We start from the raw sequence: 20,576 nt of genomic DNA on the forward strand, positions 1-20,576 counted from the left end.
CTGCCCCAGCCTCAGCCTGAAGTCCTCTCCTGCAACCTGAACCCTTCATTTCTAGCCTTAGCCTGGAGCCCCAGCTAGATGACTTACCCCTTCCTATACCCCTGCCCAAACCCTTTGAAAGTGAGTGAAGATGGTGGCGAGTGCACTATTGAAGAGGCCTCAGAAAAGGAGTGGGGAAGGGGGGGGGTCCCTTCTTTGAGATTACAAAGTTAGCAACACTTTTCCATTTAGGGGTTTCCCATAGTGTGAGGTGTACTACACTTAGGAGAAACCCATCTGCTACAAGTTTAGAAACTGATCTGGTGCTGTCATGGAAAGGAAGTAGTCAAAGGGCAAGAGTTAAGCACAATTTATTAGAAACTGGTTTATAGGCATAAAAGGAGGCACCAGGTTAAGAGTGGGGTGCCCGGAGTGGTGCGTGGCAATGGAAGCTGGGGGAGCCAATGTCCTCAGGAGAAAGGGGCCAAACTGCCATGACCTGGGGAAGGATGGGATAGCAGAAGTGGAATGGGACGGTATGGTGGGCACAGCTGACAGCATGAAAGCTGCCAGCCTCACCCCCTTTTGGGACTATCCTATGCAGGCTCCCTGGGGAAGAGGACAGCTGGGGGTGGAGCCGCAGCATAGGCGCCGCACTGCCCCCTGGCAGCCGCAGTGAGACTCTGTGGCGGGGATGCGACGCACGCGCCCGACTGAGATTGGCGCGAGGGCTGGGCGTTCGTTGGGTTAACGGACGCACCTGCTGCGCCGTTCTGTAGGAGGGAGCCGGAGGGGAACTTGGTGAGCTCGTCGGGCGATGCCGCTGCAGTTGAGGGAGGTTGAAGCCACCCCCCCGGAGGACTGGTGAGGACCAGGGAGAGACCACCTCCCCCCTCCCCCCATCCCTCGCCGGAATGGCGACCCGGGGGAGGTGTTTGCGCGGAGAAACTCTTCTGTAGCCAGGGGTGGGGACAGCTGGGGGAGCTCCTCTCTCTCTCGGCCTGGGGCCGCGGGAACAGCAGGCGCTCTCGCGGCAGGAGAAAGCGGGGAAACGCCGCAGGCATGCTATGAAGGTGCACGGGGGGCCGCAGTTACAGCAAAGCGGGGCCCGCTGAAGGCGCTCGTTTGAGAAGCGGAGATTGGAGCCTCGGCCCTCTGCGGGGCGGAGGGCGACGGGCTGTAGCCGCTCTCGCGTGTGAGCCCGACGAGCTCGCTGGCCCAGACACCTACCCAATAAACTCCAGGATTTCTGAATTGCAGCTTGTTAGTCAGAGGGAACTTCCCTCCAGTGCAGTCAGCGAGTCAGCTTGGGTCAACTCTTGGCTTTATTCGGTTAAGCTGTAAGTGTCCACAGTAGCACAGGGGCTATGAAACGGAGATGAGTTGAGAGAGATTGAAACTGGGCTCCCTGAAAACATTTGTGGGCAAATCTTTTTAAACCTAGTGATTATTTTATTGGGGTTAGGAGACACTTTTTTTCAAGTGAAAAGTCCTTAACAATTCATCAAACATTGAAGATGCCTCGCCTTGTAATTGCTCAAACAGATCTGCAAGAGATGTATCCTAGCCCCTGTCTGATCTTCATACAGATTTGCTCTGTTTTAATGAAAAAGGAATGATTCTTATGGGAATTCTGTGAAATTGTTGTAAGTTTGTGTACACAACAGAATAACCCTTAGGAGTAGGTGGAATTTTGTTCCGCTTGTGGAGCATTTTCTCCAGATGAGTACTGGACTCTCATCTGATCTCTTAGATGTGATTAGGGGTGGCAGGTTTGCAAAAAAATTGGTAGTGCCCAGAATGCCTAGAGACCTCATCTGTCCCCTCCACTCAAGTTTCCCTGCCCATCTGCCTAAGCCTGTAAGGCATTTTGGTTGGGGAAGAGTGCAGGCCCTGGGAGGAGTTTGGGTGCTGGGTAATGGACTGGGCTCTGGACTGGAGCAGGCGGTTGGGGGACAGGAAGGGTGGCAGGCTCTGGGAGGGAGTTTGGGGGCGGGAGGGAGTTTGGAGACAGTAAAGGGGAGGTATAGGGGTGGGCGGGGAGACTGCAGGGACACATGCTGGCAAGTGGGTGAAAGCTGCTTTAATTCTGCTGTGCTTACCGCAGACCCACCCAGAGCGGTAGGTTGGGCTGGAGGACATACAGGGATTTGTGCACAGGGTGGCATGGAGCGCAGGCAGGCAGCGGCAAGTTTTGGTGGAGCCCACACATGGGCCAGGAAATAGGGCTGCCTAAGGACACAATGCTTACATACCGGAACTCTGTCATGTGGCTAAGAATCTAGTTTAGTGTGCCTGCAAGGCTGGGTCAGAGCAAATTGAGAACTACTCCCAAATGCTGCATGATTTTACCATTATTGTTAGAGAGAGACAACATTAACTAATGCTCAGAGTAGTGGTAGAAATGTAGCCGTGTTAGTCTGGTGCAGCTGAAACAAAAAACAGGACTGTGTAGCACTTTAAAGACTAACAAGATGGTTTAATAGGTGATGAGCTTTCGTGGGCCAGACCCACTTCCTCAGATCAAATAGTGGAAGAAAATTGTCACAACCATATATACCAAAGGATACAATTTAAAAAAATGAACACATATGAAAAGGACAAATCAAATTTCAGAACAGAAGGGGGATGGAGGGGGGCGAAGGGGGGAACGTAAATGTCTGTGAGCTAATGATATTAGAGGTGATAATTGGGGAAGCTATCTTTGTAATGGGTAAGAAAATTAGCGTCTTTATACAAATTTGCGTGTAAAGAGTCGAATTTAAGCATGAATGACAGTTCAGAGGATTCTCTTTGAAGTGAAGTCTTAAAAGGTATTTGAAGCAGGATGCAGGTAATCAAGTCGTTGAGACAATGTCCTTTCTGGTTGAAATGGCAAGAAACTGTTTTTTCTTTGTGATCCTGTCTGATATATGTTTTATAGGCATTGATCCTGTGGCGAAGTGTCTGAGACATTTGTCCAATGTACATAGTGGATGGACACTTTTGGCACATGATTGCATAAATTATATTTCTGGATGCGCAGGAATATGTGTTCTTGATCTTATAACTCACTTGGTTGGGTCCAATAATGGTATCAGCAGAGTGAATATGTGGACAAAGCTCTATACACCAACATCCCACATGAAGACGGATTACAAGCAATTAGAAACACTATGCCAGAGGACACCACTGCCAATCTGAGAGCAGACCTATGTAACTGTTCTCACCCACAATTATTTCCAGTTTGAGAACAACTTATTCCTCCAGATCAGCGGCACAGCCATGGGTACATGCATGGCCCCACAGTATGCTAATATCTTTATGGCTGACCTAAAACGTTTCCTCAACTCCCATCCTCTTTTACCCCTTCTCTACTTATGCTACATCGATGACATCTTTAGGATCAATGCCCACAAAACATATATCAGACAGGATCACAAAGAAAAAACAGTTTCTTGCCATTTCAACCAGAAAGGACATTGTCTCAACGACTTGATTACCTGCATCCTGCTTCAAATACCTTTTAAGACTTCACTTCAAAGAGAATCCTCTGAACTGTCATTCATGCTTAAATTCGACACTTGACACACAAATTTGAATAAAGACACTAATTATCTTACCCATTACAAAGATAGCTTCCCCAATTATCACCTCTAATATCATTAGCTCCCAAACATTTACCTCCCCCCCTTCGCCCCCTTCATCCCCCTTCTGTTCTGAAATGATTTGTTTTTTTCATATGTGTTCATTTTTTTTAATTGTATCCTTTGGTATATATGGTTGTGACAATTTTCTTCCACTATTTGATCTGAGGAAGTGGGTCTGGCCCACGAAAACTCATCACATATTAAACCATCTTGTTAGTCTTTAAAGTGCTACACAGTCCTGTTTTTTGTTAATGCTCAGAGGTTATGGGAGTTTAAGAAATTTGAATAAGGCTCTGTGTCTGTTTCAGAGGTCATGGGAGTCATAGATTCCATGACTTTCCATGACTTCTGTGGTGCTTGGTGCAGCTGGCTCCAGGGATGCCTGAGCAGATTAGTAACCCCAGTTCCAGCTTCACTGGTCACTGCTGGGGCAGTTTGGGTGTGGAAGGGGACTCAGGACTGGGTCAGAGGTTTGGTGTGTGGGATAATGCTTACCTTGGGAGAGGACTCCCCGGAAACAACTGGCATGTCCTTGTAGCTCTTAGGGGGAGGGAGGGCTGGGAGCTTCTCCATGCGCTACTCCTGATGTGAACTCCTCCCCTACAGCTCCCATTGTGGTTTCCTGGCAAATAGGAGCTGTGAAGCTGGATCTTGTGGCAGCCAGCTTGTGTGGAGGAGCTCCCTTGACTTTCCCTTCTCTAGAAACTGCAGTGACATGCCAGCCAATTCCAGGGAACTGCACAGAGCTGGGTAGGGAGTAGGGTTGTTAACATGCATTTGTGTAAATATGTAATTCTCACTTTTTTTTAGCAGTTACATGTTTACACATGGGGGAGCAGGTGGGAGCTGGTGCTCATTGAGAGCTTGCTTTTAAGCCAACTTATGCCTGATAAAGAGGCAGCAGTGTGGGGAGCTGGCTTGAAATCTGCTTACAGCATGTACCAGCTCTCACCTGCCTCCCCCACCCCCAATGCTGCTGCTTCTGTCGGAGCACCAGCTTCCTGCTGTTGTTTCTGTGGAAGCTGGGGGAAAGTGGGCAGATGGCCCTGTGGAAGCTGGCATGTGTGAGGAGCTGGCTTGAAAGCTGCTTTCTGCATGTACAGTCTTCTGCCTGCCCCTCCACGCACTACTGCCTCTCTGTCAGGCATTAGCACAGGGGACAGGTGGCTCCATGGGAGCTGGTGCTTATGGGGCATTGGCTTTTAAGCTGTCTTACCCCCCGGACACTGGCTCCTCCTTGCCCTCCCCACTCATGCTGCTGCCTCTGTGGGAAGCAGCAAAGGTGGGGAGGGAGGGGGACAGGCAGCTCCTCAGAGCTGGCACATGTAGAGAGCTGGCTTAAAAGCTGGCTCTTTGCCTGAATTGGCTCCTGCCTGTCTCCCCACTCTACTAATACCTCTGTATCAGTGTAGCTGGGGGGGAGGGGGAGAGCAGGCAGCTCCACAGGAGCTGAGCTGGTATGCGCAGGGAACCATTCCTGGCTTATTGGTTAATAATGTAAACAACAACATGCTAACATCCCTAGTTGGGAGCCCTTTCCCGCTAGTACTCCAGCACTCGAGCACCAGTGGGGGTTCTTGGCTCTGAGCTGCTGCCTGGCCACCCAGCAGTCGGAGTCCTTGACACCCCCCCCTTCTAGAGTACCCATTGACCTCCTGATCTAAGTTTATTTATAGGTATATAGTATAGGTTAGTGTTTCTTAATCTTTTTTTTTATAAAGTGCCCCTTTAAAATTTTGTGTGTGTGTAAAAAGTACAAAAATAATAAAGCACTGTAAAACTGAAAGCAAAAATTCAGTTTTCTCCAAATTTCAGTTGTGTTAACATACCCCCCAGACTTCTCTCAAGTACCCCCGAGGGTATTCGTACGACTGGTTGAGAAACACTGGAATAGGTCATGGGCTATGAATTTTTGTTTACTTCCTGTGACCTATTTGTGACTAATTTTTTAGTAAAAATACCCATGAATAAAAATTGTAGACTTACTTTTGAGTTGGACCTTGCATGGATACAAAATTTACATCAGCATCTATATCTGCAAAACTGAGGCATGGATATTTGCATTGATACCCACAAATTTGCAGGGTTTTAGTTACAAAATTGTATTTGTAGACACTAGGGTTGTAAAACTGTGTTTAAAAAGCTAACTGTGTAACAGATAAAAATAAGCTTTATATTGCAGAGCCTGCGATGAAGCCTCCCCACTGCAACTGGCTTTTAAGCTGGCTCCCCCCAGCACCATCTCCAATAGCAAAGGGGCGTGGCAGCAGCCCCTTTCTAGGGGTGGAGGCCTGAGCTCCCGGACCCAGTGCAAGCCAGAACTGAGCTGGGCTGCCTGTCTGCCTGGCTCCTAGTACACTTTAAATGCAGAGCTGAAGCAGGGGTAGGCCCCGGACCTGGCATGAGCCAAGACTGAGCTGGGCTGCTGGCCAGCCTGATAAAAAATTTACTGGAAAGTGCATGGGGGTGGGGAAGTGTGCAGTCTATGGCATTAATTGACTACCCTGTTACATCCTGGCTAAGTCTACACTGGCATGATCTTGCACAAGAACTCTTTTGCGGAAGAGTTCTTGTTCAAAAACTCTTCCAGAAGAGAGCCTCTACACTGTCATGTGTGTTTGCACAAGAGATGTGCTTTTGCGCAAGAGCATCCATGCCTTTTTTAAACGTAACTTTTATAATAATCTATATTCCAGACATTTAAAAAGAAGCCTAGTTTATAATTAAACTTATTCATAAGAAAAATGGAGACAGAAGCCCAGCAGCAGAGTGGGGGCTATCCTGTTTATTGTGTCATGTGTAACATGTATGATTACCTGCCCTGTGGGCGGGTGGCGTATGTGTGCACCTGTTGCAAGGAGCTCCTGACCCTCAGAGACCGAGTTCGGGCTTTGGAGGCCAGGGTGGCTGAACTGGAGGAGCTAAGGGAGGCAGAGAGCTATGTTGATGAGACTTTCTGGGACACTGTGTTACTGTCCCACTTCCAGTCTGAGAGCCCCAGCTCTTCACAGCTGAGGATGTTAGGGCGATTCCCAAATCTGCACCGTTCTTTGTGGGTGATGAATCTGAGGAGCTGTCCTGGATTGAAGTGTCATTAGAGGAGGTTTTGGAACAAATAGAAAAACTTAATGTTAAAAAATCACCGGGACCAGATGGCATTCATCCAAGGGTTCTAAAAGAACTCAAATGGGAAATTGCTGAACTATTATCTGTGGTTTGTAATCTATCCCTTAAATCAGCTTCTGTACCTAATGACTGGAAGGTAGCCAACATGACACCAATATTTAAAAAGGGCTCTAGGGGTGATCCTGGCAATTTTATTCTTTACTATTGTTTCGACTAATTTGCCCGGTACTGAAGTTAGACTTACCAGTCTGTAATTGTCAGGCACATAGAAGAACATGTTGACTTTTGTCCAACAAATTATTGTTTCTCTAAAGGGAAATCATGTCTTACTAATGTATTAGAGTTCTTTGAAGGGGTTAACAAACATGCAGATAAGGGGGATCCAGTAGATATAGTATACTTAAATTTTCAGAAAGCCTTTGACAAGGTCCCTCACCAAAGGCTCTTGTGTAAGTTACATTGTCATGGAATAAGAGGGAAGGTCCTTGCTTGGATTGAGAACTGGTTAAAAGACAGGAAACAAAGGGTAGGAATAAATGGAAAATTTTCAGAATGGAGAGGGGCAACTAGTGGTGTCCCCCAAGGGTCAGTCCTGGGACCAATCCTGTTCAACTTATTAATAAATGATTTATAGAAAGGGGTAAGCAGCGAGGTGGTAAAGTTTGCGGATGATACTAAACTGTTTAAGATAGTCAAGACAGAAGCAGACTGTGAAGAACTTCAAAAAGATCTCACCAAACTGAGTGATTGGGCAACAAAATGGTAAATTAAATTTAATGTGGATAAGTGTAAAGTAATTCACATTGGAAAAAATAACCCCAACTATACGTACAGTATGATGGGGGCTAATTTGGCTACAACAAATCAGGAAAGAGATCTTGGAGTTATCGTGGATAGTTCTCTGAAAACTTCCACACAGTGTGCAGTGGCGGTCAAAAAGGCAAATAGGATGTTAGGAATTATTAAGAAAGGGATAGAAAATAAGACACAGAATATCTTACTGCCCCTGTATAAAACTATGGTACGCCCACATCTTGAATACTGTGTATGGATGTGGTCTCCTCACCTCAAAAAAGATATTTTGGCCTTGGAAAGGGTTCAGAAAAGGGCAACTAAAATGATTAGGGGTTTGGAATGGGTTCCATATGAAGAGAGGTTAAAGCGACTGGGACTTTTCACTTTAGAAAAGAGGAGACTAAGGGGGGATATGATAGAGGTATATAAAATCATGAGTGGTGTGGAGAGGGTGAATAAAGAAAAGTTATTTATTAGTTCCCATAATAGAAGAACTAGAGGACACCAAATGAAATTAATGGGTAGCAGGTTTAAAACTAATAAAAGAAAGTTCTTCTTCACACGGTGTGTAGTCAACCTGTGGAACTCCTTGTCAGAGGAGGCTGGGAAGGCTAGGACTATAACAGAGTTTAAAGAGAAGCTAGATAATTTCATGGAGGTCAGGTCCATAAAAGGCTATTGGCCAGGGGATAGAAATGGTGTCCCTGGCTTCTGTTTGTCAGAGCCTGGAGAAGGATGGCAGGAGACAAATCACTTGAACATTGTCTTCGGTCCACCCTCTCTGGGGCACCTGGTGTTGGCCACTGTCGGCAGACAGGCTACTGGGCTAGATGGACCTTTGGTCTGACCCAGTAATGGCCATTCTTATGTTCTTGTGTTATGCCGGTGTAGACGCTCTCTTGTGCAAGAAAGCTCTGATGGCCATTTTAACCATAGGGCTTTCTTGCACAAGAAATTCATGTTGCCTGTCTACACTGGCCTCTTGTGCAAGAACAGTTGCACAAGATGGCTTATTCCTGAGTGGAAGCATCAGAGTTCTTGCGCAAAAAGCACTGATTTCATACATTAGAACGTCAGTGTACTTGTGTAAGAACTCGCGGCTAGTGCAGACAGGATCACACCAATGTAGACACAGCCCCCTAGTGTACAGAGTGGTTTAGTTTAACCAAAGTTAAAAAAAAAAAGAAAAGAACCTAATAGCATCTAACCAAACATTCCCTATTGCACTTTCATTTCTTTTGTTCCAAAGTTTACGTTTTCTTTTCTTAAACATGGATATTTCTGGGAAATCTATGCCTTACTCCTGTTCAGGCTATTTCTCTCCCAGCTGTTGCTCTGACTCTCACACAAAGGAAAACTGAAACAGGCAAAACTTGTTTAATTAAAAACAAATCTACTCACTTCCCATTGGCTCTCCTGGATCCCTGCCAACCCTTTCTGGATACCCACTGCTTTGGGTTTAACCCTTTAGTTACTTAATGCTAGGATGTTTAGAAAAGGGTAGTATCCCTTCCATCCATCACAGTAACTAAAGTCATTCTGCACGTGGATATAAAACATTAGAGGGAACACTGTTGTTAATCCAGAGTAATTCTATGCTGATTTAAATGTGGTCTGGTATGAGTTGTGTGGTCAGTACTGACTCCAAAGTTGCAAAATGCTAAGCAACATCTAAAGGTGGTGAATACCCACAACTTCCACTGAAATCAATGGGATTTGAGGATGCTGAACCTCTTGATCAGATCAGATAATGTCATTGTTCCTGAAGAGATTCTTTTTATGGGTTTGTAGTTTTGAGGCATTAGTTGGGGGAGGAGGGGAAGAAATGGAGAAGAGGCTTGTCTAAAAGGCAGAGACGTGGCAATATTCTAGTGTGATGTTCGACAATTTAAGAGTGAAATTTGCTTTTACTCCAGAGTGAATAGGATTTGTGCTTCTATGTACCTGGGTTTAAAGACTTAATTTACTGTTTTTATGGTTAAAAAGGAGAATGATTGATTTGTGTATGAAGATATTTTAGCTGGTTATTTAGTGCTGAATTCAGTAAAAAATGTTTTCAAAGTTTCTCAACCTTGAAGTAATGCATATGCTGCACATGATACATAAATACATGGCTATTAATTATACATTTTTTGTCATAGATTTATTTTCCCTTAAATATTCCTGCAATAATTTTTATTTAGTTTTACTGCTACCTATATTATTATTATTAATGGATTAAATGTATACTCATTTATTTATTGTAAATAAATGACTAACATAGTAGAAAAGAGTTTAATTGCTTCATATTAGTTCCAGTAAAAGGCCTGAAGACCATTCAAAACTGTTTTTAAGCTGCCATTGGGAAACTGGACTATCTGTTCCAACGTTTTAATAAATTAGGGCAAAAAACTTGTGACTGACTTCTAATTTTTAAGCCCATACTCTGATAATATTTGTTTTCCCTTTATATATAATAGGACAACTCCATTATGAAATCAAAATAGAGGCCTAATCACAGTTCAGTGATTCATATCAGGTAACTGTTTTTCATCATTAGGACCAAAGATACTTAACCCAGATGGATGATCAGAGCAGGTTGGCAAAAACAAAATTGGTGTCTCGTCTCCAGCTGCGACCAGAGAAGACAGAAGTACCACATATGGTTGAAGGAAAGTACATTATGTGTGACCAAGCTGCCAACATTGAAGATGATAACAGTTTACTGGTGAGAAATCAGTGTTTTCTGTAGTCTCCTGATTTTGCTTTTGGGCCTGTGATTCTGCCATTAAGGTGAAGATAAATGTGAAGGAGAATTGGTAGCATCCCTCCATCAGCCCCAAAGTTAACACAGCCTGAAACTATTACATTTTGCACTTTCCACTCAGCAGAAGCTTCATTCTTTAGGGCAGTGGTTCTCAAACTTTTTGGCCCGTGGCCCATCCCACTCAACATAGACTTTTCCATGGACCACCAGCCAACTGCTGTGACCCTGTATCTCTCCCCCCTCCCCGGCCCTTTAAGAGGTTAAAACCCAGTCCTGGGTGAGGGCCGGAGCCATGGAGCAAAGAGCTGCAGCAGATAGCTGCCAATTAGGGCCCAGGTGAAGGCAGTATAAATACAGACTCCTGTAGAGGAGAGAGACTTACTCTTGCTCTGGCTCAGAAACAGGAAGGACCTAAATGCTAGGGAAGCTAGAAGCTTCCTGATTTAGAGCAGGGCTGGGGAAAGTCAGGCAGAGCTGGGAATCTCTGGCCAGGCAAGCTCCCAGTCTGCAGGGCCTGAAGCAAGTCCTCAGGGTACTAGTGCTCCAGGGAGGTGTTGTGTGATTCATTTTTAGATCCAAGGGAAATCAGGACACTCCAGAGAGACTTAACCACTTATTTTTTTATTGCAAGCTTTAGCAGTTAACACAGTTTTTTAAATTTTACAAGCCTTAAAAACAATTACTATACAATGTAAACCTTATATACTATACATTCTAAAGAAATTAATACAGCACAAAGCAATGCAAAAACAATGAATAGAAGATTATTATAAAACAATAATTAAGTCTAGGGTACTTACACTTCACCCGTATGCTGCTTACAGTACCAGGCAGAAGATCATGGTTCCTTTGATTCCCACCCGTTGGAATACCATGCACTGGGGTTGCTGGTGTAAAGGGTCTATTACTTCTAGTCACAATGGGCAGGACCTGTGGGTCAGTCCTGCTCTCTCCCTCCCATCGATTCTTCTTACTAAGTCCATTTTATAGCAAAGTGAGACTTGGTCATTCTAATGATATCTACCAATCAACTGCATATTGTGTAAAATACCTATTATGTCCATATTTGGGATACATCCTGCTATTCAGGGCTGTTGCCAAAAACTATATACTTGATTGACAGTTCTATGGCTGTGTCTGTGGTTTTTGCTCATCAGAAATAATATGTACTAGTACCAAGTTTCTCCCAATGTTCTTGGTGTGGTTTCACTATACCATACTCCCTACACATGATTGTTTAAAGCATTCCTGGCTCTCGAAGCTTCCCCCCTCGGTCTGGCCTGTGTGTGTATTAAGAATATTGACTAACGAGTAATTTACTAGTTGAGCAGTTGATGGAATTTCCTTTGACTACTCAACTAGTTGATAGGCACTTCCACATTCCTCCTTTGAAATGTATAAAAGACCCCATTGGGGCTCTTGTACATTTCACAGGAGCAATGTGGAACTCTGCGTGCAGTCCGGGGCCAGCAAGAAGTCCAGCTGACTCCGGGCTCCATGAGGGGGCTTACCCTTTGAAATGCACAAGAGCTCTTGTGCATTTGTGGAGTCCAGAGTCAGTGGGACTTCTCGCTGGACCCAGGCTCCATGTGGCGTGCCAACTTTGAAATGTACAAGAGTCCCCAGTGGGGGATCTTGTGCATTTCAAAGTGGAAGCGCCCTCATGGAGCCCGGAGTCAGCAGGGGACTCCCCCGCTAACTCCAGGCTCCATGCTGTGCTGCTGCTTTGAAATGCCGCACTGGAGCCCAGGATCAGGTAGAGAGTCCCCAGCTGATCCTGGGCTCTGCTTGACATTTCAAAATGGCAACGCCAAATGGAGCCTGGGATCAGGTGGGGACTCCCCAGCTGACTCTGGGTTTCATAGAAATGTTGCAGGGAGCCTGGGGTCATCTAGGGAGTCCCCAGCCTACTCCAGGCTCCATGTGGCACTGCTGCTTTGAAACGCAATGGTGGCGTTTCAAAGAGGCAGTGCCACACAGAGCCCATGATCAGCTATGTAACGCTGCCCCTTTTTGAAATGCTGCCATGGAGTTTAAAAGTGGCATCGCCGCATGGAGCCCGGATACAGGCTCCATGCAATGCCGCCACTTTGAAGTTTCCTTTCTTTTCCCCCCTTTGCTGCCTCCATCTGAGTATGTCTACACTACAGCTTTATTTCAAAATAGTTAATTTAAAATAAGTTATTTCAAAATAACACGTCTACACACAAAACGCATTTCAAAATAGTGAGTCCACACTGAGTGGACACTGAATCGCATTTAAGGCTGGCTGGAACCAGCTCAGTCAGGGCATCAGGTCAGGAGTGTCTTTGTGTGGCTGCTGCCTGAGGCTATCTGAGGCTTGTGCATAAAGGGACCCTCTCTCCCCCATGGGCAGCCTGTTCTCAGGTTTCCCTGCCTACCTCACTGAGGGACAGCAAAGCATTTGGTCTCTGTGTGCTCTGGTTGCCCTCACTCAGAACACCATAGCACTCTGCAACATGGAGCAAGAGCTGCCCCTGGGCACTCTGGTGTTTCTTGTGGATGCGTTGCTACTAGCCTGGCTGCACTTTCTCGGGCTACCATCCGGGAGGTCCATTGGGGGGCTGTCAGTATCCAGGAGGACCTGCGGGAGAGCTTCCACCCTGAGGAGCACTAAGAGTCTCTCTGGTCTGCCCCACTGGGGGCTTGTGCCTTATTCCTTCCTCATGACCTCCCACTTACTCCCCCTCCCTCCAACCCCCCTTCCTAATGTAAAATAAAAAACACGTTTTTTCATAAATACAAACTCTCTTTATTTAACTAAACTGGGGGAGGGGATGAAACTCTGGGGAAACTGGGGAAAGGAGGTGGGAGAGGGGAGGGGGAAACCTGGGAGGAGGGAGCTGGAAGGGGAAAGCAAGGGGAAGAAGGGGGAGGGGAAGCTCAGTGGTGGGAGTCTCACCGGGCCAACTGTCTCCCAGTACAGTGGATGCGGGGGCCTCGGCGTCCTCGGGGGGATGGGGAAGAGGGTGTGGTGGTTGAGGAGGGTATGGCGGGTGAAGTGGGAGGAGGAGTGGTAGCTGGGGAGGCAGTAGGTGCTGGAGTGGCAGGAGGTAGCACGTTCTGCACCAGGGCCTGCAGGTGTTGGCAGATGGCACGGCACTGGGTAAGCTGCTCCCGCCGGAGCTCCAGGTCTTCTTGCACCCAGTTCTGGAGGGTGTGGTGCAGGGTTCGCGGCACCCCCAGGTGCTACTGTCGGTACCCCTGCACTGTTAGGGTGGTCCTGCGGAGTCCTCGAGTGCGGTACCATGTCCTGGACGGGGTGGTGCACCCTGCACGCACAGCTGGTGTGGCTGTGGAGGAACAAGAGAAGTGGTCAGTTATCCCTGGGGGGACAGTGGGTGAAGCCCAGCCCCCCTCTGCAAGGTGAGGATGACCATGCCCTGCACCATCAGAGCCGATGTGCTTGCACAGAGGCTATGATCGGAATGTCCAGCTATCCCCGAGAGTGGGAACTGCCCCGAGACTGCATCCATGCCCCTGTGCTGTGTATAGTGCGGCTGAGGTGGGGGGAGATGTCCCCTGCCTCTGTGTAGAATGGCCTTGTGGAGGGAAGACCTGCTTTGTCCCACCCCAAGATCAGGAGCATGTCGTGTCTCTTCACACATGCGTGTGGCTAACAGGCCAACACCCCTGTGTGGCAGCCAGTTGGAGCCACCTGCCCAGAGGTGGCAGAGCACGTGCTTGCACGTGCACAGGTTGCTGTGTGATCCATGGTGAGCAAGGCCCACATGCGCAGTCCCTGGTCTCCCTCCCTGCCCCGCCCCCCCAGTTAGGGGACAGTGATGGCACTCAGATGTTGTTGCCTCCCCAGATTACCCTGGTGACTCGGCTGCTGGGACGACTTGGGAGTCCTAGCGGCATGGCATGCTCCATCTCAGCTCCTGCAGCTCCTGGCACTCCTCCTCCATGTCCTGGTCAGGGCCCTCTGCTCCCTGATTGCTGCCCCCCAGGGTGGCAAGGACCATTCCGCCCCCCAGGATGTGGTCCAGGGCATCAAAATAGGGACAGGTGTCTGTCCCTGTTGGGGAGCTGCCATGTGTGTCCCTGGCTTATGTCTGCTGTAGTTCTTTTATTTTCATGCGCACCTGCTCTTGGGTGTGCATGTGGCCTTTTGTTAGACATCTGCACTTTGGGCAAGACAGCCATCGTTAATCCGGTCAAGGCAGGGCTGGACAATGCAAAAATTATTATTCTGGTCAAGATGGGGTTGTCCAGGCTCCCCTATAGGAGGCAGCCAGGATAGGCAAAAGCAGCAGGTCCACAACCCCTTGCCAGTGATGAGTGGCCACTTGAGACTGCAGTTTGCCCTTGTGGCAGGGGCTAGATGAAGACTGACAGTGGGTCAGTGAGGCAAGGTGGGTATAGGGGGATTGAGAGCCTCCAGAGGGGGAGGAGTCCAGAGTGTGGGGGCACTGCAGTTGGGCAGTATCCAGGTAAGAGGGTGCCATAGTCTGTGAGAGTTGTGGACCCTGATTTAGGGTGGTGGAGAATAACAGTAACAGTGGGTGAGACACCAGCCAGAAGGCGGTACTCCAGTGCCAAAAATGCTAATTCTTTGACCAGCAGGAGTTGCACTTGGTGGTGAGTCTGCTCTATGACACTGCCCATGATGAAAAAATGGGTGCTGGAGAGGGTGCGGGTGTGGGGTCTTGCTGGAAGGTAGGGTGGAGGAGCAGTCTGGGTTAGGGATCTGGCTGGATGGTTGGGTGCAGGATAGATGTAAAATTCTGTTTATTTGGTTAACCAGTTAAACATTATGTATAAGTGGTTAACTGATTAAAGGGGGGGCACTCCAGATGAGCTGGGCTGGAGTGCCCTCTCTGCCCTCACCACAGTTACATGTAAGCTCCCCCACCCCTGTGCACTCTGCCTCTATATCAGAGGTAGCAGTGCAGGGGGGCAGGCAGAAACTGGTGTTCATGGGAAGGTGGAGCCTCCTGACCCTACCACACTGCTGTCTCTGTATCAGTAGTGCGGATGGGCGGCTGGTGAGGGGGAAAGGAGGCTTCATAGGAGCTGGTACGCAGCAGCTTATAAGCTGGCTCTCCATGTGCACTGGCTCCCATGGAGCTGTCTCCCCTTTCTTCTCTCCATTGCTCAGGCCAACGATGGTTGAGAAAGAACTGGAGGGTTCAGACCATGCATACATGGTTCTGACCGGCATGGCATGCTCTGAAAATTTCAGCAGTTACACATTTACAAAAAACTCATTTTAACATCCCTAATTGAAGCATTGATGATTCTTTTGATTTAATGAACTTTGCTGTCTTTTTAAGTTTTGGTAATCAATACAATAATGTTGGAAATTTGTATCTTGATTTTTGACAAAATTTTTGTTACAGCAGAACCTTTGAGGCAAATCTTTACCCCTTATTATCGCCATTGTTTGTTAAATTATTACTTTTATAGACTATTCTACAGATAGTTTTATTCCCATACTATGAAAAATAATGAACACTGAACTTCATTTGTCAAATACCTTTCCATGAAGAAACAGTCTCCCACAATATCTTCAACAGCACAGATGTTTTCACGAGTTAGCATGAGATACCTCTGGCACCGTACAGATTGTGGCCTTGTCCAGCACGTCCTTTGGCCCTGAGACGAAAGGGTCCAGGCCACATACTAAGTTGGTACAGTTGAAGACTTTGGCATTCACAGCACCGTTGAACACATCAGCACCAGTGGCTATGCTGAGGACTTACAGCACCGACAAAGACTTCGGCACAATAGCTCCATTGAGGGTGTAGGCACTAATGGCTCCATAGAGGACATGGGCATTGATGGTAACCTTGGTGCTATCAACTTACCAGTGGCCATTGGCATTGGTACCGACCGTTCTAGCAGCAGCACTGCACATCCCCATCCTCAGCACTCCGGCACTGATTCCTTTGGCACTGATGATGTTTATGCACCATGCTGATCTTGTGATAACTTAAGTCACCATGAATAGCCCCACCCATGCCATATCCTGGCCATTGTCCCTACTGGAGTCAATGGAGCTCTTACATAACGCAACACAGCATTCAGTTCAGCTCTCATAAACAAGGCAGCTGTTACACTCCTTGCACAGCTTTGCCCATATGCCAGCCAGAAGTAGTTGAGGAGCAGCTGTTGGGAATAATTCTTGGACACACTGGGTGCAGGTGAAAACAAGCAGAAGATTTATTGAACACACAGCGCTGGTGGAGTGTGGACCAGGGGGTTAGCTGGAGAGCACTAACTTAACCAAAACATACATTAGATTATATAGGTAGCAGATGGACGGAAGAGAAGTGATTTGATAGGTTTAGCAGCGCAAGTGAGATATGCACATAAGCCAGTGGTCTACAACAGTTACACAGCATCTCCGCCCATTGCCAATTTAACATGTTATTACTAATACAGGTAGTTATTCCTAACAAGCTAAATAAGCCAACATAAACAAAGGCGTGTTGATGGTCATTTTGTTGGCTGGAAATATAATGCGTCTCCTGTGGGGGGCGGTATTGCCTTGGCGCGATCTTTGGGATCCAAGCTTATTTTCTAGGAACAAAGCAGATAATGAAAAACAATCCCATGCAGTTGTTTGGTTGTTTGGTACTGGCTTTATCAAAGTGAGGCCCTTTTGGAATGTGGTTGGCAGGGGAACGAGGGTCACTGCTGTACTGTATGCTTCTCAGGCTTGGCCTGATACTTTCAGATTTGAGATTGTCAGTTCTCAGCAAGATACCATGGGCTGCCTCAATTTACCCTACACAGTTTTCGGAGGAACCGGCCCCGGACACCTCTCCCCAAAACAATTCCCCATCCTTGCTGGATGTAGCAGTTATGCCACCACCACTATCAGTGGCTGATGATTTTACCCACTTCTCTGAGCTGTTCAGGTGAGTAGCAGTGGAACTTAAATTGCCACTGAAGAAGTATGTGAGCTTCATTATGAAGTAATGGACATCCTGCAGGCTACACCCTCTGCCAAGGTAGCACTTCCCATCAACTAAGCTTTTATGGATCTGGCCAATACAGTCTGGCAGACCCTTGAATCTGTACCTCCCACCTGCAAGGGGGCTAACAGGAAATATTACATTCCAGTGAAGGGCTCTGAGTTTCTCTCTTCTCAACTTACACCTAATTCACTCGTGGTGGAAGTCGGACTCGCACTCAGCATGCAAAACAGCAGCATTTCTGCACTACTTCAGTTGACAAGGACAGTAAGAAGCTAGAACTCTTTGGCCGAAAAGCCTATACCTTGTTCATTCTGCAATTAGGTTTTCAAACTATTCAGCCTGGTTGGCCAAATACTATTTTAGAAACTATATCAAAGCTAATGGAATTTGTGAACAACATACTGGAGGCAGAGGCCACAGTTCAGAGCTATAGTCTCTGAGGGACAGGTGTGATGTAGTGGGGGTACTTGCTGGGATGTGGTGACCCCTGCTGTCTGGAGCAAGACCCAGCAGGGAAAGCCTCACTAGGCAGAGGTAATGCCAAACTTGTTGAACCAGTGGCCAGACACCCCCCATGGAGAGGAACAAAGGAAGGTGGAATGCTGCCCTGGCTGGGGGGGGGGGGGGGGCAGGGCTGGAAGAGGGTTAGTGAGTTCCTGGCTGGAAGGCAGGGAATAAGGAGCTGGGGAGGGGGCTGGGACTCCCCTATCTCAAGGGGGGGCACTGAGGCCTCTTAGCCCCAGTTCCTGTAACCAGATTACATCTGTGCTGCCTGTGCTGGAGGAGCAATAAACCACCCTCAATTCTACTGGCTGGTGCAGTCTGTTTGTGCCATTTCGGGGTGCAGGAGACGGGGAACCCCCAACGCGCCGTCACAACAGGTCATCTCCTATACTGCCTTACAGCAGCACGATCAACTCTGAAACCACAGTTGTTATGCGATGCACCTCCTGATTTTAACCAACTATCTTTCCATGCAACATCAAGTCCATGGTGGAGGACTTGCCATCTGATGGCAAAAAATTGTTTGCCGATAAGACAAATGGGGTGCTTAACACAATGAAGCGTTCATACTCCACATTACACACTCTTGGCACCCACACACCAGCTAGTAGAAGATACTAATACGATTGTCAGCCTTACCAGTGACCCTGTTATCTGTTGTATATTCAACAAAGAGCTGATGATAACCAGCCCAGAAATAGCTTTTACCCTTGTAGAAGAAAATGAGCCTTCACTCTGTGTTGTGTTTAAGCAACAAGTAGCCAGAGGCAGTTTATTCGAGCTATATTGCAAGGGAAGACATCCATAAGCGGATCTTCAAATACAAAACAATTAAAAGCCAATATATATATCTTTCTGTTACATATAACATTAAACAATTACTTCCCTGCCCATTCAGTTCCCATCGGACACTGTCTTATCTCAAGGTTCTCACTGAGGTAAGCATTCCACTCTTATCAATGTGAGAGAGACAGAAAGGCGAACACAGCGTCTCTTCTGGCTCTCGCGTTAGCAGGAGTCAGAGTGACCCAGACTCTTGCTCTGCTACTGACAAACCCTGAAATGGCCACCCAAATCCCCTTTCCCTTAGTCCTGCTTCCACACCCTCAACGCCAGTGCAAACCATCAGGATTGGTGCTTCAACAACCTGCACTGAACAAGCACATTTCAAGGCTTGGTCAAGGGCTTCAAACACCCCAAAGGTTCTAGTGCCAGTCTTGACTGACCACATTTTCAAAGACTCTCCGCCCATATTACCACCATTGGGTGGCTATTGCCTCGGATAGATGGGTTCTAGACATCATCCTGTCTCGTTACACTATCTCTTTCTTCTCCTGACTACCTACCCAGCCTCCCCCCATCCTTTCTCAGGGACCTTTCCCATGAGAGACAATTTCACTCCACCTGCTTGATCAGGAAGCCATCGAACTGGTCCTATTCCAACACAGGGGAAAAGGGTCCTGCTCCTGCTATTTTCCAACTCAAAAGAAATTAGGAGATTGGAGTCCCATACTTGATCTGCACAGACTGAACAGATTTGTCAAGTTGAAGCATTTCTGCATGGTCACACTCTCCATTATTCTCGCATTGCCACAAGGGGACTGGTTGGCAGCCTTCGACCTTCAGGGTCACTATTTTCATGTCCTAATCCAACTTTCCCAGAGGAGATTCCTGAGATTTGCACTAGGCATACCACAGGATTATAGTGAAGGATATGGAAATGCCCATAGTAATCCTGGGAGACCCAGTTTACCCCTTACAGCTCTGGCTCATGAGACCTTATACTGGCACCCAGACAGCAGTAAGGAACATTTTAACAGGCTGAGCTCATGCTGCATGGTAGTGAAGTGTGCCTTTGGTAGACTGAAGGAGAGATAGAGGCATCTCTATGGCAGACTAGAATTTATAGAAGAGAATATTTCCATGGTTATAGCAATGCACTGCATTTTGTGTAATTTGTGTGAATCTAAGGGTGAAATGTTTCCTCAAGATGGAGCACTGAGGCACAATGCTTGGCTGCAGTGTTTGAGCAGCCAGACATTCAAGCTGTCAGAGGAGCCCACAGGACTGCTTTTACCATCATGAAGGATTTGAGGAAGCACTTAGATTTCAGTGCCCCTCATTGTCAAACTCTTCCACCACAGCATCTGCTTGGGGCATTATAGGCAACTTCTTGGAGGCCAATAAATGTGGAAAATAAGTCTCACAGTGACCACAGTACGTTTTTATTGACAGTAAAGGAGGGGGAAAAAAAACATCCCCCATGGAGGTGGAAATTGTAGCTAAAATGGAGTGTTTTTTGTGACTTTTGTCATGTTGCAGTGTGTTCTCTATCGCAGTTTTGTCACCAAAAGGCAGTTTTTGGCGACAAAACTTGGTTATTATCCACAAATATATGGACTATACTAATATAGTGGACTGGAGTTCCTAAGATGCGGGCACCAGCAGCAGTCTTATGCATCCCTTTTCTGCCGACAAACTCCATGACCTAACCACGAGGCTATCCTGCCACCAAGGAGACCTGGCCACAATTATTTTTAAAAGTTTTCATATGCATAAGCATCTTGCTTTCGCAAAAGTTTTTAATAGAGGTAGTTAGGTCATCAGTTCGAATAATAGAACACTAAAACTGGAAGGGATCTTAGGAAGGCATCGAGTCCAGTCCCCTGCCCTTACGGTAGGACCAAGCACCATCTAGACCATCCCTGATAGATGTCTGTTGAACCTGCTCTTAAATATCTCCGGAGATAGAGATTCCACAGCCTCCCTAGGCAATTTATTCCAGTGTTTAACTAGCCTGACTGAAAGTTTTTCCTAATGCTCAACCTAAACCTCCCTCGCTGCAGT

At 47.1% G+C, this 20,576-nt stretch overlaps 1 protein-coding gene across 4 annotated transcripts in view; it reads left to right on the forward strand.

Moving 5' to 3' along the window:
* Positions 1-339: 339 nt before the first annotated feature.
* DNAH14 (dynein axonemal heavy chain 14) overlaps positions 340-20,576 on the forward strand; it is a 599,282-nt gene continuing 579,045 nt past the window's right edge. Inside the window, exons 1-2 of one of the 4 annotated variants that reach the window (XM_075925276.1) lie at positions 340-843; positions 10,069-10,236. In XM_075925276.1, the coding sequence (XP_075781391.1) occupies positions 10,090-10,236 (147 nt within the window). In that variant the 5' untranslated portion in view covers positions 340-843; positions 10,069-10,089. The other 3 variants (XM_075925277.1, XM_075925279.1, XM_075925280.1) reach the window with 3 other exon arrangements.

This window comes from Pelodiscus sinensis, chromosome 3 (assembly GCF_049634645.1).
Source record: "Pelodiscus sinensis isolate JC-2024 chromosome 3, ASM4963464v1, whole genome shotgun sequence".
Lineage (NCBI taxonomy): Eukaryota > Metazoa > Chordata > Testudines > Trionychidae > Pelodiscus > Pelodiscus sinensis.